Raw genomic sequence first — 23,785 nt, 5'->3', positions numbered from 1 at the left:
GGGCTTTGGGGAATCTCACAATTTGGTGGGAATGAAGGCATGCAGAGAACAACAGAACATGATAAATCCTAACAGCTACCGTCAAGCGCCCACGTACCCTGGGTGCACAGGTGAGGGCGCGGTTAACCTGTGCCTCGGAGGACTGGGAAAGACTTCTCAGAACTGGTCTTGCAGAACCACTAAGAGTGTGACAGGCTGGGAATGAGGGCAGGGAGTAGGGGGAGGACACTCCAGGGACTGAGAACAGCCCAGGTCAGGGGTTCTCAACTGGGGCCAATTTTGCCCCCTCCCCCAGGGGATACTTGGTAACATCTGGAAACATGTTTGGTTGTCATCTGGGAAGGGAACGGAGCTCCTGTCACGGGGGTCGGGGGGAGGCCCGGGGGCGACCCCACGGACTCTCACCCACCAGGCTCCTCCTACCATGGAATTTTCCAGGTAAGAATACTGGAGTTGGCTACTGTTTCCTACTCCAGGGGATCTTCCCAACCCAGGGATCGAACCTGTGTCTTCTGCAGCTCCTGCACCGGCAGGCAGATTCTTTACCACTGCACCACCTAGGAAGCCCAGGTAGAGGTCAGAGATGCTGCTAACAAGTAACAACACACTGGACAGCCTACCCCACCCCCCCCCCCACCCTGCCCCAACAACAAAGCCTGACCCTGCTGCATTGTCAACAGCACAAAGCAGGCAGAAAGTCTGGTCTGAGTAAAGATATGAAAGACCCTGTGTTATACTAAAGGTGAGAAGTTGCCTGCAGCTTTGGTAAACACAGTGCTTCAAATCACTTCTTTCATGGAAGAGAAAAACCAGTAAGAAGAGAGGACATGTTAAATTTCTAAAGAGCCAAGACATCAGGCTGGGCAGATGCCTTATTCTCAAAACAGGAATCACCACAAAGTTAGACGCTGGAAGCCTAAGGAGGGTTTCCTGCGATATGAAAAGGACGTCTCAAAAGTCCCCAGGAACAGCCATCCACATTCCTCCTTGCTCGAGGATGGCTAAGGGGTGAATGAGAGCATGGTGAGGCCCCGATGCTCTACATGGCTTGGACAAAAAGGAACTAAAGGCTCCAGAGAGGAAGCAGCTATGAAGAAAGCAGAAAGAACATGGTGGGGATGCCGTGGATGAAACTTCAAGTGGCCATGTGGTGGGTTGGTGGGAACCAGGCCTGCCCATGAAGGCAGGACGCGCTTGTGCAGGCATCTTACTCCTTGACAGGACCCTGGAAGTGCAGTGAAGAGGCTACCACCACCACCAAAGCCGCCGACACCTCTGCCTCCACTCAAAGGAAAAGCAGGGCTTCCCTGGTGGTCCAGTGGTTAAGAATCCACCTTGCAGTGCAGGGGGACACCGGTTTGATCCCTGGTCCAGGAAGATCCCACGTGCCGTGGAGCAACTGAGCCTGTGCGCCGCAACTGCTGAGTCTGCGCTCTAGAGCCCACAAGCCACAAGTACTGAGCCCTGGTTCTGCAACTGCTGAAACCTGCACACCCTAGAGCCTGTGTTCCAAAATGAGAGAAGCCACCGCCATGAGAAGCACGAGCACTGCAACTCAAGAGTAGCCCCCACTTGCCACAACTAGAGAAAAGCTCACGTGCAGCAACAAAGACCCAGCAAGGCAAAAATAAATTAAAAAAGGAAAAGCAAATAAGTAGAACAAATCTCCCCTAGCAAGAGACTTGTAGGAGGGAGAGAAGACAACCCTCAAGATAATAGTTTTGGGTATAAGGGTAAAAAAACACAAACTGAAACCCCTTCTCAGATACATTCAGTTCAGTTCAGTTGCTAATCCATATCACCATTTGAGTCTTGCCTCCTCCAGACCCACATGCACAGACACATGCCTACATTGATTTTTTTAAATGATAATAGTCAGGGGAAAGTGACATCAATTGTATAGATGTCTAAAATAGAGCATTTACCCAAGAAGAAAAAGAAAGCTGGACTAGTATCAAAATAAGATCATTCTAAATGGACAATGTCACAAAAGCTTCAAAAAAAAAATGTTGTCACAATGGGTGCTACTGTCAGAAAAATTAAAATTCGGTTTGGATGACACAGACCCCTGATACAACTGTAGCTGTAAGTATGTAAATGCACATCACAGGCCATAAATGAAGCAAAAGGGCCTTGAAAAAAGCCAGACAGACAGCAAAGGACAGGACATTCCAAACAGAAGAGGAAAAGCTGCAGCCTGGGCAAGGCAGGAATGATGGAGTGTGTGCACACATATCCACTGAGAGATGAAATACACTCAAATTTCACCTCTCTACAGCCATAAATATACACTTAGGACGGACCAACTAGGCGTCCCTGGTGGCCCAATGGCAAAGACCCCATCTGCAATGCAGGAGACTCGGCTTCGATCCCTGGGTTGGCAAGATCCCCTGGAGAAGGAAATGGCAACCCACTCCAGTATTCTTGCCTGGAGAATCCCATGGACAGAGGAGCCTGGAGGGCTACAGTCCACGGGGTTGCAGAAGAGTCAGGCATGACTAGCAACTAAACAAGGAACCAACCGCCTGTATTTTGGGAGATGAAAACATTACATGGCATATTAGCACCTGGCTGTACAGTGCATTTCCGGTCACATTCTTCAGAGGGAAACAGAGCATAAGCCCAGGAGTCCACACAGCTAAACACTGGAATAGCCTGGAGGGACATCAGGGTGGTAGGAAATCCAATCAGAAGGAGGCCTGCTTTCCACCTGGATAATCAGGATTTACAGCTGGGGAGGAGGCGAGGGTTTGACTACCCTTTAAGGACTCCTGGGAACCAGTCCTCCCAACTTGTAAGTAAATCATCAACAATCACTGAACCTGTGCGCTGAGAAATTGCAGCCAATCCTCAGAGTGGTCGAGTACACACACAAGTGAGAAACATATAACACCTGCATGTTGACTGACCCAGTGACTGGGAATAAGGTAGACCTAGAAACCTAGGCATTAGCCAAGGTCATGCTAATCAGAGCTGATTCCACCCACAACTCCCCAACACCTACTCCTTTGCTCCAGACAGCTCAATTCACTATCATCCAAAGATCAAGCGTGGGCATGCTCAGTCGCTCATTCATGTCCAACTCTTTGCGACCCCATGGACTGTAGCCCGCCAGGCTCCTCTGTCCATGGAATTCTCCAGGCAAGAATACTGGAGTACGTTGCCATTTCCTTCTGCAGGGGATCTTCCTGATTCAGGAATCGAACCCACATCTCCTGCATTGACAGGCAGATTCTTTACTGCTGAGCCACAAGGGAGGCCCCATCACCCAAACAAAATCAGCTTTTAAACCTCACTCCTCTGCTGGCCACTTTATCCATCTGGAATGTTCTCCACCTACACCAATCTGATGCATCCTCTGCAACTCCTCTCAACCCCTCCTCTCCTCCTCTGGAAGGTGTTTCTGAGCCAGCCTAAGGCATCTCTCCCTCTGCTGAACTCCCAGAACAATTAGGTTGTCCAATTACTTGGCAAAGAACTATCTCCACTCTACAAAGCTTTAACTCATCTGTTGTTTTCTTGACCTATTATTTAAATGAATAGAAATTTTCACTTTGCTCCCTATCTTTATTAATACATCACATTGTTGAAAGGTAAGGACACACGTGGTAATTCTTTGGACCCTCCCATCTTACCTCCTGGAGCAGTGTTCCTCAATCTTCTTGGCACCAGGAATGGGTTTTGTGGGAGACAATTTTCCCTTGGGCCGGGGAAGGGCGGGGGTGGGCGGGAGGGTGGGCGGTGTTGGTGGTAGGGATGGTAGTTTCAGGATGATTTAAATGCATTACATTTATTGTGCACTTTACTTTTATTATCATGGTGTCAGATCATCAGGCATTACATCCCAGAGTTTGGGGACCTCTGTCCTAGAGTATCCTGCATAATACAGAATTAGATTGCAAAGTTCTAAGTTCTCTTCTGAGCTAAGTTATGCTCACGTTAACAATCTTTCTTAACAGTCAAGTCTAACAAGGCTTTGCAACCAACGATATGTGAAAGCAAAAAAAAAAAAAATGTTAATTCAGAAGAATCTTGGAGATCATTACTTCACAAATTAGGAAACTCAGACATGCAGACTGGCTCAAAGTCCTTTGCAGTGGTGGGTGAACACCGGTTTGGGTCCCTGCTCCTTACTATGGCACATAATGAAGCCTGGCTAAGAGCAGATGATGACTATGGGGACTGCAATTTTGAAGATTAAAAAAGTTTTAAAAATTCTTCAAGTTAACACCGGAATTTATATTGAGAAGTGGGATTAGTTGAGCATCCTAACCTAGATTAAGGTTTTCACAAACTTAGCACAGCACAGCATGGAGTGATATTCAAATCGTACAAGAAATGGTATCAGGACTTTCAGGAAACACAAACACATACACACACTCTCTCCCCTAAAAACTCAGTTTTGAAACTCCATTTACTGTAATTTTTTTTTAAGTCAAACTACTTTAAAGCTCTGCTTACATATATTACTCTCTCAGGAGTGTAATAATCACACGTAAAAGCCTTTCTAAAACAAATTCGCCCTGGAAGCCCATTCCAGGGCGTTGAGTTGTGACTACATTCTCAAGGATGTTAGTAACACAAGGGCTCCATCCACAACTCCTTGAGGAAAAAAAAAAAAAAAAACTGAAACCATGAATGCCTTGTCAAATTCAGACAGTTTATCTTGGCACTGGCAAGCAGAGCAGTCTCTTCGATGTCTGGAAACGTGTCTAATTACGTTTTTAGAGAGTAACTAAAAAATAGCCAGCGTCCCGGAACAGACGGCTCAGGGATCACTCCATAGCATCCTGAATGACGTGATGGAACCACGCCAGGAAAAGATAAATAAATAAAGGAGAAGACGAAAGCGAAAAAGAACCAAGTGTGAAACCACGATGAGACCCCCAGTCTCTCTGCAAAACAACCCTCCAGTCTTCCCAGGGGCTTGAGGCCGCCAGGACTCTCCCGAAAGTTTTTATTTCCCTTTACTTTTGTTTCCATTAGGTCACCCGGCCCGCCCACAGCATTCACCTGGGGGCTGTGCACCAGCCTGCCCGGCCCCAAGCGCAACCTCCAGCTCGGCACACCCCCGATACCCACTCTTCCGTCCGGACGGCACCCAAGGACACCCCTTACTCTGGAACGCGCAGCCCCGGAGCTCGGCACGCCCCTTCCACTCGGATGCGACCGCACCCCGGTATGCAACCAGCGAGCTTAGCGGACCCCGGACACCCCCCGCTGCACCCCGAATCCGGCCACACGTCAAGGGCGCCCCCTCTAGGCGCAGGCTCGCGGCACTGCGCACGGCCGCTCTGCCGCCCTCACCTGAGCCGGAGGTTGGCCATGAACTCGGGCATGGAGACGGTGTCCATCAGCACGAAGTCCGCCTTCCCGAACTCCAGGCTCTCCTGCTCCGCCATGGTGCCGGCGCACGGGCTCAGGTGGGCGCGGACGGACTCAGGTAGGCGCGCTCGGACGGCGCGGGGGGCCGGTCCCCGGGGCGTGCGGCGAGCTCGGGCGGGGCCGGGGCGGGGCGCGGGGAAGGGGGCTCCGTGGCCACTCGGAGGGATCTGGACCGGACGGAGGCCGCCCCGCGGCTCCTCGGCGCGCTCTGGGCCGGCGCGGCACACCCGGCAGTTTCCGCTTCTCCCGCGGCGGCGGCCCGGCGCTGTGGGGGGACGGGACAACGAGACGGAGACGGCGGCGGCTGGTCCCGCCTCTGGCCTTGGTCTGGCCCCCGCCCCGCGACCGGCCCGCCCCGCTCCGCCCCGTCCTGTCCCCGCCTCCCGGCCTCCCCGCCTCCCCGCCCCGCCAGCCGAGGAGCCGCCCCTGCCGGGGCGCAGGCCGCCGCCTCCTCACCTGGGCGGCGCGCACGCGCGGGGCAGCCGGCGGGGGCGCGCCCCGGGCCCGGGCCCCGGCGGCTGGGCGGCAGCGCCCTCTGGGGACGGTCGCTGGGCACTCAGCGGGGCGGTGCTGAGGAGTGCGGACGTAGGAGGTGGGTGGAATCAAGTTTCCAGGATTGCTGCCTCCCGCCCGGGGCTTGATTCAGTTCAGTCACTCAGTCGGGTCCGACTCTCTGCGACCCAAAGGACTGCAGCAAGCCAGGCTTCCCTGCCCATCACCAACTCCCGGAGTTTACGCAAACTCACGTCCATTGAGTCGGCGATGCCCTCCATCCATCTCATCCTCTGTCGTCCCCTTCTCCTCCCGCCTTCAATCTTTCCCAGGGGCTTGGTAGATGCCAACAAAGTTAACAAAAGTAGCTCGTGGAGCTTCTCACGAGGATGATTCATGATGATTCTGACACTCGGCTGCGACGTTCTCTCCTGATCTGCTCACATCCTCTCCATCCTTCAAATGATGGTTCACGCTCAGACTGAAATAGTAATAGTAATTAGCTTGTTGAGGGGATCAAAAGTGCTCAGAGTTTTTCTGAGGGACTTAGAGAAGTTAGTAACTTGCCACAGGCTGCTTAAGTAGTGGGGAAGCTGCAATTTCATCCAGGTCATTTGACTTATGAGCCCCAGCGTTTAGCCACCTGGCAGATTGCTTTCCTTCTCCATTTCCTTCTCGGTGTTCCCTGATCCATTTTTCTCTTCCACCTACCTAAGAATGGCTTTCCACTTGACTCAGCGGTAAAGTGCTAGCCTGAGCGGTAGCGTGGCTCAGTCTCCACCTGCCAATGCAGGAGATCTGGGTTTGATCCCAGGGTCGGGAAGATCCCCTGCAGAAGGCAATGGCAACCCACTCCAGTATTCTTGCCTGGAAAATCCCATGGACAGAGGAGCCTGGCAGGCTATAGTCCATGGGGTTGCAAAGAGTCAGACATGACTAGCAACTAAACAAAACAATGACAACTAAGCTTGTCATCAAGTATTACCTTATATTGTTGTTTTTCATCTATCTATGTATCTTCTCCCTGAGATTGTTGTAGGCTTCTTGAGCATGGGATGGTGTCTTAAATTTTTCCATCTCCCCCTTGGCACCCACCAAGGAGCTGTTGTACTGCCTTGCACACATACTTATGAAATGCACAGTGATCCAGTGGGATAGAATGTGTTTTAAGTGGTCTCCAATTTATAGGTGCATTGATCCTGGAAAATTCTTTTGGAACCCAGACTGCATTTTCTCAGTGAAAATCTATCATAAATGGTTTCTAAGGCAGCTGCACTGCTTCGGTCCTGTGTTTCTGTTAGGACCATCTACAGTAAGTCCCCTACATTCAAACCTTCAAGTTGTGAACTTTCATAGATCTCCAAGTGTGTTCCATCAGTGTCAGGCATAAGTGAAATTGCAGCTTGCCCTCCATCTCCTATTGCTGACTATCCTTCAGCTGTACCATCTCCCACCTCTTCTCCCACCTCCAGTCAGTAACTCTTCTTGTGCATTCACTCAATGCCAGCCCCTGTATGCTGACTGTTCTGATGTACTACTGTACTTTTCAAGGTACTGTACTATAAGATTTAAAATGTTTTATTTTTTGTCTTTGTTTTTTGTGTATTATTTTTGTGACAGGTATTATAAACCTATTACACTACAGTACTATATAGCCAATTGTGTTAGTTGGGTCCCTAGGCTAACTTGGTTGAACTTACAAGTTGGACTTACAAACACACTCTCAGAATGGAACATGTTTGTATGTAGGGAACTTACTGTATTTCAAAGCCTCCTAGCAAATCTGCTGCTGCTGCTGCTAAGTCACTTCAGTCGTGTCCGACTCTTAGCGACCCCATGGACTGCAGCCCACCAGGCTGCTCCATCCATGGGATTTTCCAGGCAAGAGTACTGGAGTGAGGTGCCATTGCCTTCTCCGCCTAGCAAATCTAGTAGCCTCCAAAGACCTGGCTGGACTCCAACACTATGGCTGAATGTGAAATGAGTAAACCAGACCTAAGGACCCTGCCTCACTGTCTGCTTCAGTTGCCAAGAAATCACCCTGGCCAAGAGACAGAAGTGGACAGCTTGATCACCTCCCAAGGGAGCATATCTGCCATCAGAAAGTCACCCCAGTCTCAGTCACAGACAGAGCCTAGTCGCAGTCTGAGTACCATAAGTAGCTCCCCATCTTCAGAAGGCACCTCCCTGGATCTCAGTGTCCTCATTAATGGAGTAGGACCTCTGGGCTAGGTACTTTCCAAGGTAGGACTGGCCTTTGCTTGAGTCATTTTTGTGGGTGAGTTAGTAGCTAAGCAGGTGATTGCAGAAAGTATGATACATTCTTAAAATGTTTTCACTGGTACATTTTAACATAAAATAGAATTTTTTTTAAAAAAAAAAAAAAAGAGGAAGAAATCCCAAATTCTGTGCAATTGGGAGCAACTCTTGCCTGGAAAATCCCATGGACGGAGGAGCCTGGTGGGCTTCAGTCCATGGGGTCGCTAGAGTCAGACACGACTGAGCGACTTCACTTTCACTTTTCACTTTCACGAGTCAGAGAAGGAAATGGCAACCCACTCCAGTGTTCTTGCCTGGAGAATCCCAGGGACGGGGGAGCCTGGTGGGCTGCCGTCTATGGGGTCGCATAGAGTCGGACACGACTGAAGCGACTTAGCAGCAGCAGCAGCAGCAGCAGGGACTCATTAGAAATGATCACTGCAAAATGAATGGCTGTGTTTTCCCTGAACCCTGGCATTGTTAGAGCAAAAGTGGTTAGATCTATGGGAGGATATAGCTGTGGTTTTCAAAAGGCCAAGGCAAGGAACTGCTGTATCTATCCGTGTCTTATACAGGAGCTGAATGTATAAAACATACACACAACATATGCAAAGGGTATTTTATCAATTTCAAGCCCCAAATTAGTATATAATCAGGCATTGAGACCAGTGAGGCTCTCCTGATGAACACAGATCTGTCCAGTGGGGCTCACCGTCACCTTAAATCAGCCTCAGGATTTCAGTTTACTTTCGTATGGATGTTTTGGTTGTACGTGTGTGTTAGTCGCTCAGTCGTGTCTGACTCTTTTGCCACCCCATGGACTGTAGCTCACCAGACTCTTCTGCCCATGGGATCCTCCAGGCAAGAATACTGGAGGTTCTCATTTCCTTCTCCCGGGGACCTTCTCAACCCAGAATCAAACCCAGGTCTTTCACATTGCATGCAGATTTTTTTTACCATTTGAACCACCAGGGAAGCCATTCAGTTGTACAGAACCAAGAAAATGCTAATTGACAGGGCTAATCAGTAATTTGTTACTGGTACAGTTTACCATCCATCTGTTTAAAAGGGCAGTGCATGCCTACAATCTCATTTATTAGTGACACATTTATAAGAAGTTCCATTATACTTAGAAATGGCAGGAGAAACTGAACACTGCGGTCTGCACTCATATAAGGTACTGTAGAGCTAATAAATTCGCTCATTATTAATCTCCTTTGTGATTAAAAATTTGGATATAAACATTTGGATGTATAGGTTTGTATTACAGCTTAAAATGTACTAAAAAAAAAAACAAAATAAAAGTTAACACTGCCAATTGTTTAGTCACGTTCAGCTCTTTTTGACCCCATAGACTGTAGCCCACCAGGCTCCTCTGTTCACAGAATTTTCCAGGCAAGAACAGTTGAGTGGGTTGTCATTTCCTCCTCCAGGGGATCTTCCCAACCCAGGGATCAAACCTGCATCTCCTGGATTGCAGGCAGATTTTTTTTTTACTGCTAATTCTTAACAGCTAACTTCTCTTCATTCCTCCACTGTAAGCTGTAACATCACTTCCTCCAGCAAGGCTTCCATGATCTTCTAAGTCAGGTCGGTTATCCCTCCTCTGTGACCCCCCAGCACCCTGGAAGCATTACCCTCATTACAGGCCGAATGCACCCGAATGAACCTAGTATTGTCCATATCTCTTACTGGAGTGTCCGGACCTTGAGGGCTGGAAGCTGTGCCTGTCCTGTTTTGGAAAGTAGCTCTGACCCCTAATAGCACGTGCTTAGCATGTGAAACTCTAATAGACTATTACTTGATGAGTGGACAGGGAATGGTCTGAATCTGTGGGTTATGTGAGGTTGGAAATCCACCTTCATTGGTAGATTTTCTGCATTAAAAATCTGTTCTTTAGGACTTCCCTAGTGGTCTGCTGACTTAAGAATCCGCCTGCCAATGCAGGAGATGCGGGTTTGATCCCAGGTCTGGGAACTAAGATCCCACATGCCGAGGAGCAGCTTAAGCCCAGTGCTGCAATTACTGAACCCTCACCCTGGAGCCCGTGGTCCACAACAGAAGTGTGCACCGCAACTAGAGAGTAGCCCCCGTCTTCACAGCTAGAGAAAGCCTGTGCTCAGCAACAGAGACCCAGGGCAGCCATAAATAAATTTTAAAAACTTTTAAAATCTGTTCTTTGTGCAGCATTTATCTTTCTCATCTCCTGTCCCTGGCAGCAGGTCTCAGGGCTCTGTTCACTTCTCTCCCGGAGCCAGGCCTGAACGCTTCTTGTTCACACTGAACAAAAAGCCGTTGTCCAAAAAAAACCCTTCGGCTTTTGCCACCTGCTGCAGAGGATCTGTTCTGGGTTCTCCCGAAAAATCAGCTCTGAGTTTTCCACAGCACATATTTGCTCTCCTGGTCTACTTTCCCGGAATGCTTCCAGGCTGCCCCACCTTCTTCCTCTTCACCAGGTGCGCTGTGTCCAGGAACACTGCTCACCCACAAGACGGAAGCAGGAGGACCAGGAAGAACGCAGTCACACAACATAGTCAAAGGGCATCTTATAAATTTATTGCATTTGCGCATGCATACTAAGTCGCCTCAGTCGTGTCTGAATCTTTGCGACTCTATGGACTATAGCCCGCCAGCCTCCCCTGTCCATGGGCTTCTCCAGGCAAGAATACTGGAGCGGGCAGTCATGCCCTCCTCCGGGAGATCTTCCTGACCCAGGGATCGAACCCGCCTCTCTTATGTCTTCTGCATTGGCAGATGGGCTCATTGGCGCCAGTTGGCAAGACCCAAGTTTATGGTTTAAGCCCCAATTATTCTAAAGCAAAAGTAGAAAGGCAAATTTATGTTGCACAATAACTTCATAATACACTTGCAACTATATGGAAATGATACGAAGCTTGCTAGTATACATATTGGGTTGGCCAAAAAGTTCATTCGAGTTTCCCATAACTACTTTGGAAAAGTCCAAACGGACTTTTTGGCCAACCCAACATTGCCCAAAGCATATCCCAAGTTAAGAACCCTTGCGAATTCCCTAGGGGACCAGTAGTAAGACCTTGATGCTTTCACTGCAGACGGGGCCCAGGTTTGATCCCTGGTTGGGAAACTAAGATCCCATAAGCCTCGAGGCACAGCCAAAATTTTTTTTAAAAATAAAAAGGAAGAACTCCTGAGCTAAGGGAGGTTCTAATCATTGGGAAAAGGAGAAGTATTTAAGCAAGCCATCACTGTCAGCATCCCGTGAGTCACCAGACAAGGGCTGTCCGAAGAGCGCATCCCCTGGAGTGGGCACAGAGCCACATATTTAAGGCCTCAGGAAAGACAAAGTCAGCTGGTAAAGGAAGACACAGCCCGAGACTGCCTCCAGAATTTTCCTTGCCTGCAATAACATAGTTTCTGACTGTAAACATTTCACTGGAATGTATCCTTTTTGCTAATTATAGAAGTGCTTATCACATGGAGTTGGCTTCCAGGCATGGCCCTAAACCCCCTAGGACAGAGGCCATGCCTTATCTTCTCTCCAGCCCTCAAGCTGTGCCTGATGCCCTTTAGATATATACATATATTTATTTTATTTTATTTTTGACAACGCTGGGTCTGTGTTGCTGCTCAAAGGCTTTCTCCAGTTGTAGTGAACGGAGGCGACTCTCTAGTTGTAGTGTGCAGGTTTCTCACCGCAGTGGCTTCTCGTGCTGAGGAGCACAGGCTCTAGACCATGTGGGCTTCAGAAGTTGTGGCCTCGGACTCAGTAGTTGTGACTTGGGGGACCGAGAACCCGGGCTCAGTAGTTGTGGTGCACAGGCTTCAACGCCCCGAGGCATGTGGGATCGTCCTGGACCAGGGATTGAATCTGTGTCTCCAGCATTGGCAGGTGGATTCTTAACCACTGGGCCACCAGGGAAGTCCCGATATTTCTTGAATCAAGTAGGTGAGTTAATTAGTGAGCTAATTTATTTGTAAATGGAGTGTGTTGGTGTAGGATTAAATGTTAGGGAGGATGTGGCATCGCTCTATACTCTGTGCCAGAAAATCACTAACTTGAACTCTTTGGGCCATTGGAAGGAGTCCTAGAGCTAGAAAATTTGGGGATGTGATAGGAACCCACAAGAGGGAAAACAAACAGGCAAGCCACAATCAATTCATGGACTGATGGCGTCTTAAGGCAGCATGTCTCACATTTTAAGGCAAATAAGAATCACTTGGGATCTGGTTAGAAATGCAGGCTCAGGTCCCACCTGAGTAGGTCTGAACTCACCAGATCGCAGTCTGCCTGTTAACAGGATTCCCAAGTGATGCTGCTGCCGCCAGCCTGCTGATCAGACTCTGAGTAGGAAGATAGGAAATAGGAAGCATAATGGCCATTAATCAAACATAAGCAGCCCTTTACAGATAGGGAAACTGAGGCCCAGGAGGAGCTGCTGACTTTGAGTCAGAATGAGGCACTGGTAGAGCGGAAACCTGAACTTACGTCTTCTGATTTCCACTAGTCAACATGAATATTCACTCATAAAACAATGTGTGTGTGTGTGGGGAGGGAGAGTAAAGAAAAGAGACAGCAGCACCCTAGATCTCCTCTGGGTAACCCCAGGGCCTCCATACCCCATTTCTATTTTTTAAAAAAATTTTTTGGTCACCCTGCACTTTGTGCGATCTTAGTTCCCTGACCAGGGGTCAGACCCATCACTCCTGCAGAGGAAGCTTGGAGTCTTAGCCACTGGACCACCAGGGAAGTCTCCCTACCCCATTTCTAAGTGTGTTTGTGTGTGGGGTGATGCCCTCCTTTTCCCCTGATGCTCCTTTTTCTCTTTCTTTTAGAAGCTTGGAGTAGAAGCTGGAAAAGATATTGCTAGGGTCAGGAAAAGTCCAATTCCTTTCTTCCCTCCACTGGACAAAGTAGCAAATAGTACAGATAACATCTACCATTAATATCTGGTTAGTATCCATAGAAATGACATTCTGGAAAGAGTGTGACATCATACTCAAGTGACAGCTTCTAATCTACCTCCCAGAGCCCCTCTCCTCCCACCATTCACCCAAGTGAGCTGTGGCTGTACCCCTCTCCTAGAATTAAGAGCATGAAATAAGGTAATGTTAAAATTAAAGTGTGACCCCCTGACTTTTTCTAGTCAACTGGATTAATTCTTCAGACTGTCTAGAGACAGAAGTCTGGGATATTACTCAGCCATGAAAAGGAACGAAACTGGGTCATTTTTAGAGATGTGGTGGACCTCGAGTGTGTCATACAGAGTAAAGTAAGTCAGAAAGAAAAAATCAAATGTATATTAATGCATATATGTGGAATCTAGAAAAACAGTACAGATTATCTTATTTGCAAAGCAGAAACAGAGACACAGAGGTAGAGAACAAATGTATGAATACCAAGGGGGGACGGTGGGGTGGTGGGAGGAATTGGGCGATTGTGATTGACATATACACACTATTAATACTATGTACAAAATGGATAATTAGTAGAACATATTGTGTAGCACAGGGAACTCTACTTAATGCACTGTGGTGACCTAAATGGAGAGGAAGTCCAAAAAAGGGAATACATGTATCTGGATGGTCGATTCACTTTGCTGCTCAGCAGAAACTATTAATAATACAATGTTGTAAAGCAACCATACTACAATAAAAATTAATTTAAAAAAAGAAATATCATGAGTAGTGCTTCTATCCTAATTCTGACAACCTGAACTCTAAAAAAATCGAGGCAGGAGAAATTTTTCAATGATTTCAAAGTAGAACCCACAAGACCTGGGAGACCTCAGAGGCCATGTGATCCAGGATCCCACCCAATGCCTGAATCCCCTCCACCATACGCTGCAATGCCTGGATCAACCTGGACCAGCTGACTCATTAGGCCTCTTCTGCACCGTGCAGACATCACCATACAAAAGTAAGCTCTCTACCCTCTCCCTCAACCTCACCCCTGAATCACTGCCCAGACTCACTCCATGCCACGTATGCCAGCCTCTGCTCAACCTCTGCTTGTGTTACTCTCCCCATGTATGAGCTTGGTTTGCCCTTTGTATCTGTTCTTCCACAAAGAGAGGACCAGGATGTGGTGAATTGTAATCAAGGGGGGTCGCCAAGGTCACAGCCAGTGAAAAGAGGAGCCTCCTGTTTTTCTTGAGCTGACCTGCCTTTTAGAGTTTCTATCCAGAGAACCCTATTTTCTCTGATATCTTTGCACTCTGCCTTCTCAGCGTTAGGGTCGGTGTTGGACTGTGCTGTCTCTTAGCCATGTCACAGCCACTTTCTCCCACTGTCCCTCGCCTTTGCAAGTCTCTATTTAGCCTTTCTGTACGGAATAGGATGGGCTTTCCAGGTGGTTCTAGTGGTAAAGAACCCACCTGCCAATGCAGAAGACATAAGAGACACAGGTTCCAACCCCAGGTTGGGCAGATCCCCTGGAGGAGGGCACAGCATCCCATTCCAGTATTCTTGTCTGGAGAATCCCATGGACAGAAGAGTGTGGCAGGCTACAGTCCATAGAGTCACAGGGTCAGACATGACTGAAGTGACTTAACGCATACACACACACACACACACACACACACATATGGAATAGAGTAGAATTATCCCCACCCTCAAGAGGCAGAGAGAGAGGTGCCCAAACTTTAGATACCTGTACTGGTGGCATAGGATATGGGCTGGGGCTCTTCATTTTAGTAAGCAGCCCAAGAGATTCTGCTGCAGGTGGGCAGGGAGCCCAACTTAGAGAAATATTGATGGGAATTTTGGTGTCAGACACACTGGCGCTCAATTCGTAGCTCGGCAACTTGCCATCTGTGTGACCTTGAACATCTTAGGTCATCTTGATAAGCCTCAGTTTCCTTATCTTGGTTAAAGAGATGAGAAAACCCATCTCCAAGTGTTAAAACCATGAAATGAGATCATGTCTATAAGGTGCTTTATATAATTCAAGGCAGATAGTAGGCACTCAATAAATATGAGCTAGCATGGTGAATTCGGGCTTCCATGGTGGCTCAGAGGTTAAAGCGTCTGCCTGGAATTCAGGAGACCGGGGTTCGATCCCTGGGTCGGGAAGATCCCCTGGAGAAGGAAATGGCAACCCACTCCAGTACTCTTGCCTGGAGAAGCCCATGGAGGGAGGAGCCTGGTAGGCTACAGTCCATGGGGTTGCAAAGAGTCGGACATGACTGAGCGACTTCACTTCACTTCACTTCACTTCACTTCCTTTATCTTCAGAATAGGGAAATGATTTAGCAGGTAATCATTGATTGCAAGTTCTTTTTAGCAGACTGAGATTTCTAATAGATGCTGGTGGGTCTTCTGATCACCCCCTGGTGTTCCTCTGTGTGAGTTTTGTGATCCCATTGGTAATTTTTTACCATAGCCATGCAGAGCCACAGGTCTGACACTTAGTAGGGTATTGAAATTTGCCCAGTATTTTGCAATGAGAGAATGCCATCTGGCCAGGCCTTCTGTGCTACATTCCCATGGCAACACATCTGATCTTCTCGCCCTTCCCTCAAATGCTCTCCAGCATCTTAACATCATGACACTGATTCAGTTCCTTCCTGGCCTGACCCTTCCTGCTCCCCAGCTCCAGTGAAGAGTGTGTATGTGTTCAGTCTTGTCTAACTCCTTTGCTACCCTATGGGCTGTAGCCCATCAGGCTGCTCTGTCCATGGCGTTTTCCAGACAAGAATACCGGAGGGGGGGTTGCCATTTCCTCCTCCAGGGAATGTCCCAATGCAGGGATCGAACCCACATCTCCTGCATTGGCAAGTGAATTCTTTACCACTGTGCCACCTGGGAAGCCCCCCGCTCCACAGCGAAGAGTCCCATCTCGCAAAGCCTTGATGATACTTGCCAGTTTTTACTTACTTTTTTGCATTAAAATATCCAATTCACATCATCCTACAATATATGCTCTAGACATATATTATGTTTTTAAATAGAGAAATGAGAGAGGAAGATGGTGAAAAGCAAGGAGGTGTTGGAGGGGTAGGTGGGATGTGACTCTGACAACCAGGTAAGAGGGAACCGGACATGACTTAAGTGACTTAGCACGCACAAGAGGGAACCACTTTTCCTTTCACGGAAGGGTTCAATTTAGCTTCCATCGTTATGGAATGATTAATTCAGAAGAATTGAGCCTACACTATGGATAAGTTACATCCCAAGTTCTCCATCAATGAAGGATACACGCAGCAAATGCACAAAGCACACACTGGTAATAACAAGGGTCGTGGGACTCTGGTGTTCAGGTTTGGAAAGTGGCAGAGCGTGGGGTTAGAAGCAAAGGTTCAGGGGCTGATTCTGAGACTGAGGCACTGATGTGGCCTCAGGCAAGTCACATCAGTCTCCTGAGTCTCAATTTCCTCTTCTGTAAAGTTTGAGTAATCCATACTAATATCTTACCATGTGATGTTGCTAGGGTAATTAAGCGAGATGAACTACCCCGAGCACCTAGCCTGGGGGTCTGGGACATAAGGCTCAACACAGGTAGGCTGACAGTACTTCCTACTCGCCAGTCCCTCCACTGAGGCTTTGACACCGCTCATAAGCAGGTGGGAGTGGGAAAAGTGTTCACTTCTGGCCCTTTCCGTCTTTAGAATGCTGGTTCTTTGGGGTCCTCTTATCTGTTGCTTTGTGTCAGGCTGGTCACGTCCTTGTAGCTGAGCTGATGTACTAATTTCAGGGAGTTCACGGCCTCTCTATCTACAATTTCTCAACCTTCAGTTTTGAAGCTACAGTGACTTGCTGGCTTTCCCCATCCAGGTTTTGTCTCCTGAGTTCCTGATCGCATTTGCATAACCGGGCACGCACTTGCCTTTTAAGAGACACTTCTCTCCCAAGGCAGATACAAATATATACACGGAGCCTAAGCATCACGTCGGTGAAGAGTTTCTCCTCCAACCCTGGCTCTGCTGTGGTTGCTTTAGGAAGGCCTTATAGACTAGTGGTCCCCAAGCTTTTCAGTTCCAGGGACCAGTTTCGTGGAAGACAATTTTCCCATGGACCAGGGATGGGGAGATGGTTTGGGGTGATTCAAGTGAATTATATTTATTGTGCACTTTATTTCTAATCTAATTATGCCTCTGATCTGACAGGAGGTACCGGCCCATGGCCCAGAAATTGGGGATCCCTGCTATAGACCCATGAATCCCAAATCTGGCTGCTCATTGGATTCACCTGGGATGCTTTAGAAAAACTAGAAATGGAAATTTCTAGTCTTTTTGAATTGAAATCTTCGTGGCTAAGAAATAACTGAAGTTGGCAGGTTGTATGACCCTAAATGGCCTCCCTGGTGGCTCAGCAGCAAAGAATCTGCCTGCAATGCAGGAGATTCAGGTTTGATCCCTGAGTTGGGAAGATCCCCTGGAGAAGGGATTGGCTACCAACTCCGGTATTCTTGCCTAGGAAATTGCATGGACAGAGGAGCCCAGTGGGCTACAGTCCATGGGACCACAAAGAGTCAGACATGACTGAAGGGACTTAGCACAACTCAGAACAACAATGATCCTAAACATGATAAAAATCATTGAATTGCATACTTTAAATGGATGGATTTTATGATATATGAATTACATCTCAATAAAAATTTGCTTTAACTAAAAAAAAAAAAAAACAAAGAATAACTTCTGAGACAAGCATTGCCTGGTTAATGGATGGCTGTTACATCAAACAGGATGCTATCTTTCATGTGGGATAGAGCCAAAGAACGCTTGGAGTTTCCCACCTCACACTCCTTCAGAAATGTAACCCATGCCAGCTTCAGACCTCAAGGTCTAAATATATCTAATAATATCTAATAAAGGTCTAATAATGTCTCTTGAGGATTTTGAAAGCCTTCCTCTCTTGCAGGTGCAGTCACTAATGACCAATTTTGTTAGTGCCCTCCAGCACTTCCTATAAAACCTCTTTGGAACGTGCCCTTACCTACAGCCAGTGCTCTGAGCTACCAGCGTCAGGATAAGCCTTCCACATGTACTTCATTTGCTTACATGGCCTACAGTTCCCTAAGAGGAAGCTCACAATTTATATCCCAGCCAAAGAGAAGGATGAGTGGGTCCACTCTGCCACTGGGAAGAAGAGGAGGAAGAAGAAGGAGACATATTTTAATTACATGGGGAAACTCTTAAAGCAAGTGAGTTGGGACTCCGTTTTTGGAAGCTTAGAATGGTCAAGACGGATATCATGCTAGTGGCCCTGGGTGTGACCTTGACCTCACCTTCTGATACAGGAGTCCTTCTTCACACATTGAGTTCCTGAAAGGCCGGGTGCAAACAGCTGCTATAAACTGGATCTGCAGATGGCTGCTATCTGTTTCTGCTTGCCTTTCTTTCTGTTGGCAGCAACTCCGAACACCTGAGCTCTTGGTGTCTCCTCTTCTTGTATTTGTTGACAGCCAATCTGTAAATTGATTCTCAAACGTCCCCCGCCCACTCCGCTTCCGCTTTTCCTGCAGAGAGGGGATCTGCCACCTTCTCTGTTCTGTTGCTTTGAAGGGTTGCAAATAATCAGGTTTTCATTAAATGGTCCTCTGTACTTAGAAATTTCTTTTTAAAATTTTTATTTATTGGGCTGTGCCGGCTCTTAGTTGCAGCATGAAGAATCTTTTTTTTCTTAGTTGTGGCATGCAAACTCTTAGTTGTAGCATGTAGGATCTAGTTCCCTGACCCGGGATTGAACCCAGGTCCCCTGCATTAGGAGCACAGAGTCTTAGCCACTGAACCAGCAGGGAAGTCCCTGTCTTTATAAATTTCTTTAAGTGTGTAGACACTCATTCCTTTTCTCCTGCCCACCCATACAGGAGCTCCTGGCATACAAATTCTAGAAAACGAAGTCAGCAAAGTCTTCTCCTTAAAGAGAAGTTATAGGGAAGAGAGTAAGGAGATTCTCTGAAAGATGTGTTAAGGCTTGATTTGGGATATCACGTCTCTTTTAAAAAATTGTTTATTTTATATTGGCGTATAGTTGATCTACAATATTGTGTTTCAGGTGTATAGCAAAGTGATTTAGTCTTACATATATCGTATTCTTTTTCACATTCTGTTCCCATGTAGGTTTACAGAATACTGGGGAGTCCCCTGTGCTATACAGTAGGTCTCTGTTGATTATTTTATATTTAGCAGCAGCACTGTGTATATCAGAGAAGGCAATGACACCCCACTCCAGTACTCTTGCCTGGAAAATCCCATGGACAGAGGAGCCTGGTAGGCTGCAGTCCATGGGGTCGCTAGGAGTCAGACACGACTGAGCGACTTCACTTTCATTTTTCTCTTTCATGCATTGGAGAAGGAAATGGCAACCCACTCCAGTGTTCTTGCCTGGAGAATCCCAGGGACGGCAGAGCCTGGTGGGCTGCTGTCTATGGGGTCGCACAGAGTCGGACACGACTGAAGTGACTTAGCAGCAGTGCATATATGGTAATGGGGTTTTGCTTCTTCGTGCCAATGAAGCAGGGCTGAGTGTTCATACCTGTGATTGTACCGACGCCCCCTATATTCCAGGAGTATCATCTGGAAACTGTTGTTTATCATGGAAGGAGGGAAAATGAGATTAACGAAAGACAGGAAAAGGAGAGAAGGTGTGTAGTCAGAACAGGGTTCTCGACCTCAGCACTGTTCACAATGGGCTGGGGTCTGTCCTGTGCACTGTGGGGCATTGAGCAGCACCCCTGGCTTCTACCCACTAAATGCCAGGATCTGCCTCCCTTCCGGTTGTGACAACCAAAAGTGCCCACAGATCCTGCCCAATGTTGCCTGGAAGGCGAAATCACCCCCAACTCTGAGCTCTTTGCAGGAGATCATGCATTGGGCTGGAAGGGTCCGGGGTGGGAGAACATGGACTAAGCAGTCTGCTGAGCATTTGTTTTCCCTTGGCTTGTCCTTAACCTTGTGGGTCTGGCAGGCTGCCCTGCTTCTTCAGGCCTCCAGAGATTCAGGTCTGTGCCCTTGGGTCGGCCTTTCAGGGTGCTGTGAGGGTAAAAGCAGATGTTGGTTGGGTAAACCTATTGAGTGCTTGCTTAAGTGCCAGCCAGGCCTGCTGCAGGAGCTCAGCTGAACACAATGGAAGTTCTGTTGGAGAGGTGCTCACCTGTTGCATTTCACAGCCGTGACTTTGTGGCTGAGAGGAGGTGCTCCAAAGCCAGATGGCCTGGGTTTCTACCCAGGCTCTGCCACTTACTGGCTGTTTGACCTGGAGCAAATTACTTTCTCTGCCATGGTTTTCTCATCAGTAAAATAGAGAACGGAAGTACCTCCTCTATAGGATATCTATGGCTAATTGAGAAAACCTCTTTAAGACCCTTAGAATACTGCCTGACATATAGTAAGTACTCAATAAATGTTATGTTTTTTCCCCTAGACGAGAGGTTCTTTAACTTTAGACCCATGGACCTTTGCTGCTGCTGCTGCTGCTAAGTCGCTTCAGTCATATCTGACTCTGTGTGACCCCATAGACAGCAGCCCACCAGGCTCCCCCGTCCCTGGGATTCTCTAGGCAAGAACACTGGAGTGGGTTGCCATTTCCTTCTCCAATGCATGAAAGTGAAAAGTGAAAGTGAAGTCGCTCAGTCGTGTCTGACTCCTAGCGACCCCATGGACTGCAGCCTACCAGGCTCCTCTGTCCATGGGATTTTCCAGGCAAGAGTACTGGAGTGGGGTGCCATCGCCTTTTCCCATGGACTTTTGAGGGGGGTTCTATGTATGGATTCTAATAGGTCTAGGAATTCCCTGAAGTTATATGTAAAACTGGGTATCTGTCTCTGTGTGGGTGTGTGTTGTGGGGGGCATTGAGGAAATACCTGTAAATTATGAAAACTAGGAGAAACTTTTAGAATCCCACCTTAAAACTTCTCCTTTCTCAAAAAAAGAAACTGAGGCCCAGTGTGAGACTATGACTTGCTTACCTGACTTCTCATGTCCAAACAATTAGGATTAGAGCCCAGGATGGCAGATTCTCAGGGTAGCACTCTTTGGACTGTTCCTGCTGCCTCTGTAACTTCAGACAAGGATGCTGATAACATAGGCAGCCTGTGACACAGGCTCTGAGAACAAACGTGCTCTGGTCCTCAGTTGGCAGGGCTCGGGGGTGGTTGTGTGGAATGCAGATAAGCCAGAGGTGAGAGTTGGGGCAGAGTCTTAGAAGAAGGATGGGATTTGAAAGGTGGCGTTGAGTGTGGGCCTGGGACGTAGAGGTGACAGATACACAGTAGCACCGGGCCTGGAAAACTTAGCGACGCACCTGAGGAGGGGCGAGTATTCCCTGCTAGGCTGGAGAGACTGTTGCCATAAGGGAGTAAGGCTGAAAATTAAGAAGTGTTAAAGTTAAATGCTTACTAGTATGACTATAGAGTTGGAAAGTATTGCTGTTATTGCCCAGCCGTGTCTGATTCTTTTTGACCCCAAGAACTGCAGCACCCCAGGCCTTCCTGTCCCTCACCATCTCCTGAAGTTTGTCCAAGTTCATGTCTGTTGCATCGGTGATGCCATCCAGCCATCTCATCTTCTGATGCCCTCTTCTCCTTCTGTCCTCAGCCTTTCCCAGTATCAGGGACTGAGTCAGCTGTTTGCATCAGATGACCAAAATATTGGAGCTTCGGCTTCACTATCAGTCCTTCCAACGAGTATTCAGGATTGATTTCCCTTAAGATTGACTGGTTTGATCTCCTTGCTGTCCAAGGGACTTTCAGGAAAAAGTGAAAGTCTACTGGAAGCTAAAACTGTTTCACATCTTCAGAAGGCATTGGGTGTTAGCTCTGCTTCTATTAGGAAAAATCAAGGCACGAAAGTTGAAGTGACGAGAGTTAACTGGTATTATCCAGACAAAAGTTATCTTTCTCACATACCTACAAATCCCCCTCCCTTGATCTTTCTCAGAAAGCCGACAGTTACAATGGCTTAGTTTCCTTCATCACATCCCTCCCATTGTCCCTCTGGGTGGTTTGTATGGTAGAAGCCGTGGGCGCATGGGTGCGGTGTTGGAGCATACGTTCCTGACTATGGGAGCCTTGACTTCTGTGTCTCAACATTATGCTGTTTCTGTCGCAGGTCCACCCAGACTTCAGTGGGTGCTCCTGGATCTTGGATGCCCTGAGAGTGCTGGAGGATTGGCAGCTGGAATGGGTTAGCCTGGAGGCGGTCAGATTGTCCCTCTACAACCACAGAAGAACAATCACCAGCAGAGAGATCCTCGAAGCAGTCAAGCAGAGATGCTCTCAGAAGAGCTTGGGAATAAATGAAGTGGATCTCCATGGCTCTGTTGTTGAAATGATTGCACTCGTCCAAAAACAAAAAATTGGGTCTTTTGGAGGGTTGAGTTGAAAGACAAAGTATCTGAAAAGTACCCACTGAAGCAGGGGTCTTGGTGTGACACACTTGTCTCTGATCTTATGTTTTTAGCCCCTGATATAACCTGTGGGAAAAAAAATAAAGGAAAGGCACTTGCTCTTGTGTGTGTGATGCTTGTTTATGGTTTAAAATTTTTTTCTCCGTGGCTTTGAGCTTAGTTATTGTATTTTTGGACACAATTCAACCTCTTACACTCTGGACTCACCATCGCTCCCTCTACTCCAACTCCAGGCATGGGGATGGGGGTGCTGCTGCGCTGATAGGAACTGAAATATTTTTGTCTTAATTTAAGCACCTGTACTTTGACTTATGGAAACTAAAATATAAAGGAAAAAGGAGTCTGTTTGCTCTTTGAATATAAGACTCATGATGCTGGTTATCTATGTAGCACCTAGAATAACAACATAGGTAATGTGTGGTTTGGAGTAAGAAATGGCACCCCACTTTAGTATTCTTTTAATTTCATGCAGCCATGAAATTAAAAGACTCCTGCTCCTTGGAAGAAAAGCTATGACAAACCTAGACAGTGTATTAAAAAGCAGAGATATCACTTTGCTGACAGATCCTTATAGTCAAAGCTATGGTTTTTCCAGTAGTCATGTATGGATGTGAGAGCTGGACCATAAAGAAGGCTGAGCATTGAAGAATTAATGCTTTCGAATTATGGTGCTGGAGAAAAGACTCTTGAGAGTCCCTTGGATTGCAAGGAGATCAAACCAGTCAATCCTAAAGGAAATAAACCCTGAATATTCATTGGAAGTACTGATGCTGAAGCTCCCATACTTTGGCCACCTGATGTGAACAGCAATTCGTTGGAAAAGACCCTGATGCTGCAAAAGATTGAGGGCAAGAGAAGAAGGGGGTGACAGAGGATGAGGTGGTTGGATCGCATCACTGACTCAAAGGACATGAGTTTGAACAAACTCCAGGAGATAGCGAAGGATGGGGAAGCCTGGAGTGCTGCAGTTCATGGGGTGGCAAAAAGTCAGACACAACTTAGCAACTGAGCAACAACAACCAGAATTCTTGCCTGGAAAATTCCATGGACAGAGGAACCTGGTGGGCTACAGTTCATGGGGTCACAGAGTCGGACATGACTGAATGACTGAGCGCTCAATGTATCGGTGAAATGTATAAGCATTTCACCAAAAGTATAAGCTTAATCATTTCACCAAATGTATAAGCATTTCAACTAAACAATTGCAGTAGTTCCAAAAAAACAATTATTTAGGAGCAGAAAGAATAAATGGGCTGGTACATTTTAGACATCATGGTCTGGGAAAGCCTGTGTAGCTGATATCAAGGAAAAGAAGGGGAAGGGG

At 47.5% G+C, this 23,785-nt stretch overlaps 2 protein-coding genes across 2 annotated transcripts in view; one reads left to right on the top strand and one right to left on the bottom strand.

Moving 5' to 3' along the window:
• Positions 1-5,706, bottom strand: part of MYO1D (myosin ID) — a 357,348-nt gene extending 351,642 nt beyond the window's left edge. Inside the window, exon 1 of the mRNA XM_070772692.1 lies at positions 5,308-5,706. Within this exon, the coding sequence (XP_070628793.1) occupies positions 5,308-5,402 (95 nt within the window). The 5' untranslated portion in view covers positions 5,403-5,706. The remainder of the gene's footprint in view (positions 1-5,307) is intronic.
• Positions 5,707-17,704: 11,998 nt separating this feature from the next.
• H2BN1 (H2B.N variant histone 1) lies at positions 17,705-22,546 on the top strand. Its single transcript, XM_070774404.1, has 2 exons — positions 17,705-18,256; positions 22,164-22,546. The coding sequence occupies exons 1-2, from the start codon at positions 18,095-18,097 to the stop codon at positions 22,434-22,436; spliced, it is 435 nt and encodes a 144-aa protein (XP_070630505.1). The 5' UTR covers positions 17,705-18,094; the 3' UTR covers positions 22,437-22,546.
• The last annotated feature ends 1,239 nt before the right edge of the window (positions 22,547-23,785 follow it).

This window comes from Bos indicus, chromosome 19 (assembly GCF_029378745.1).
Source record: "Bos indicus isolate NIAB-ARS_2022 breed Sahiwal x Tharparkar chromosome 19, NIAB-ARS_B.indTharparkar_mat_pri_1.0, whole genome shotgun sequence".
Lineage (NCBI taxonomy): Eukaryota > Metazoa > Chordata > Mammalia > Artiodactyla > Bovidae > Bos > Bos indicus.
This window is presented reverse-complemented; position numbering and strand designations above follow the sequence as displayed.

Coding starts and splice junctions, on each gene's coding strand:
- H2BN1 (XM_070774404.1), top strand. CDS start 18,095: ATGTACTTCATTTGCTTACATGGCCTACAGTTCCCTAAGAGGAAGCTC. Junction 18,257..22,163: donor TGGGGAAACTCTTAAAGCAA/GTGAGTTGGGAC, acceptor TTTCTGTCGCAG/GTCCACCCAGACTTCAGTGG.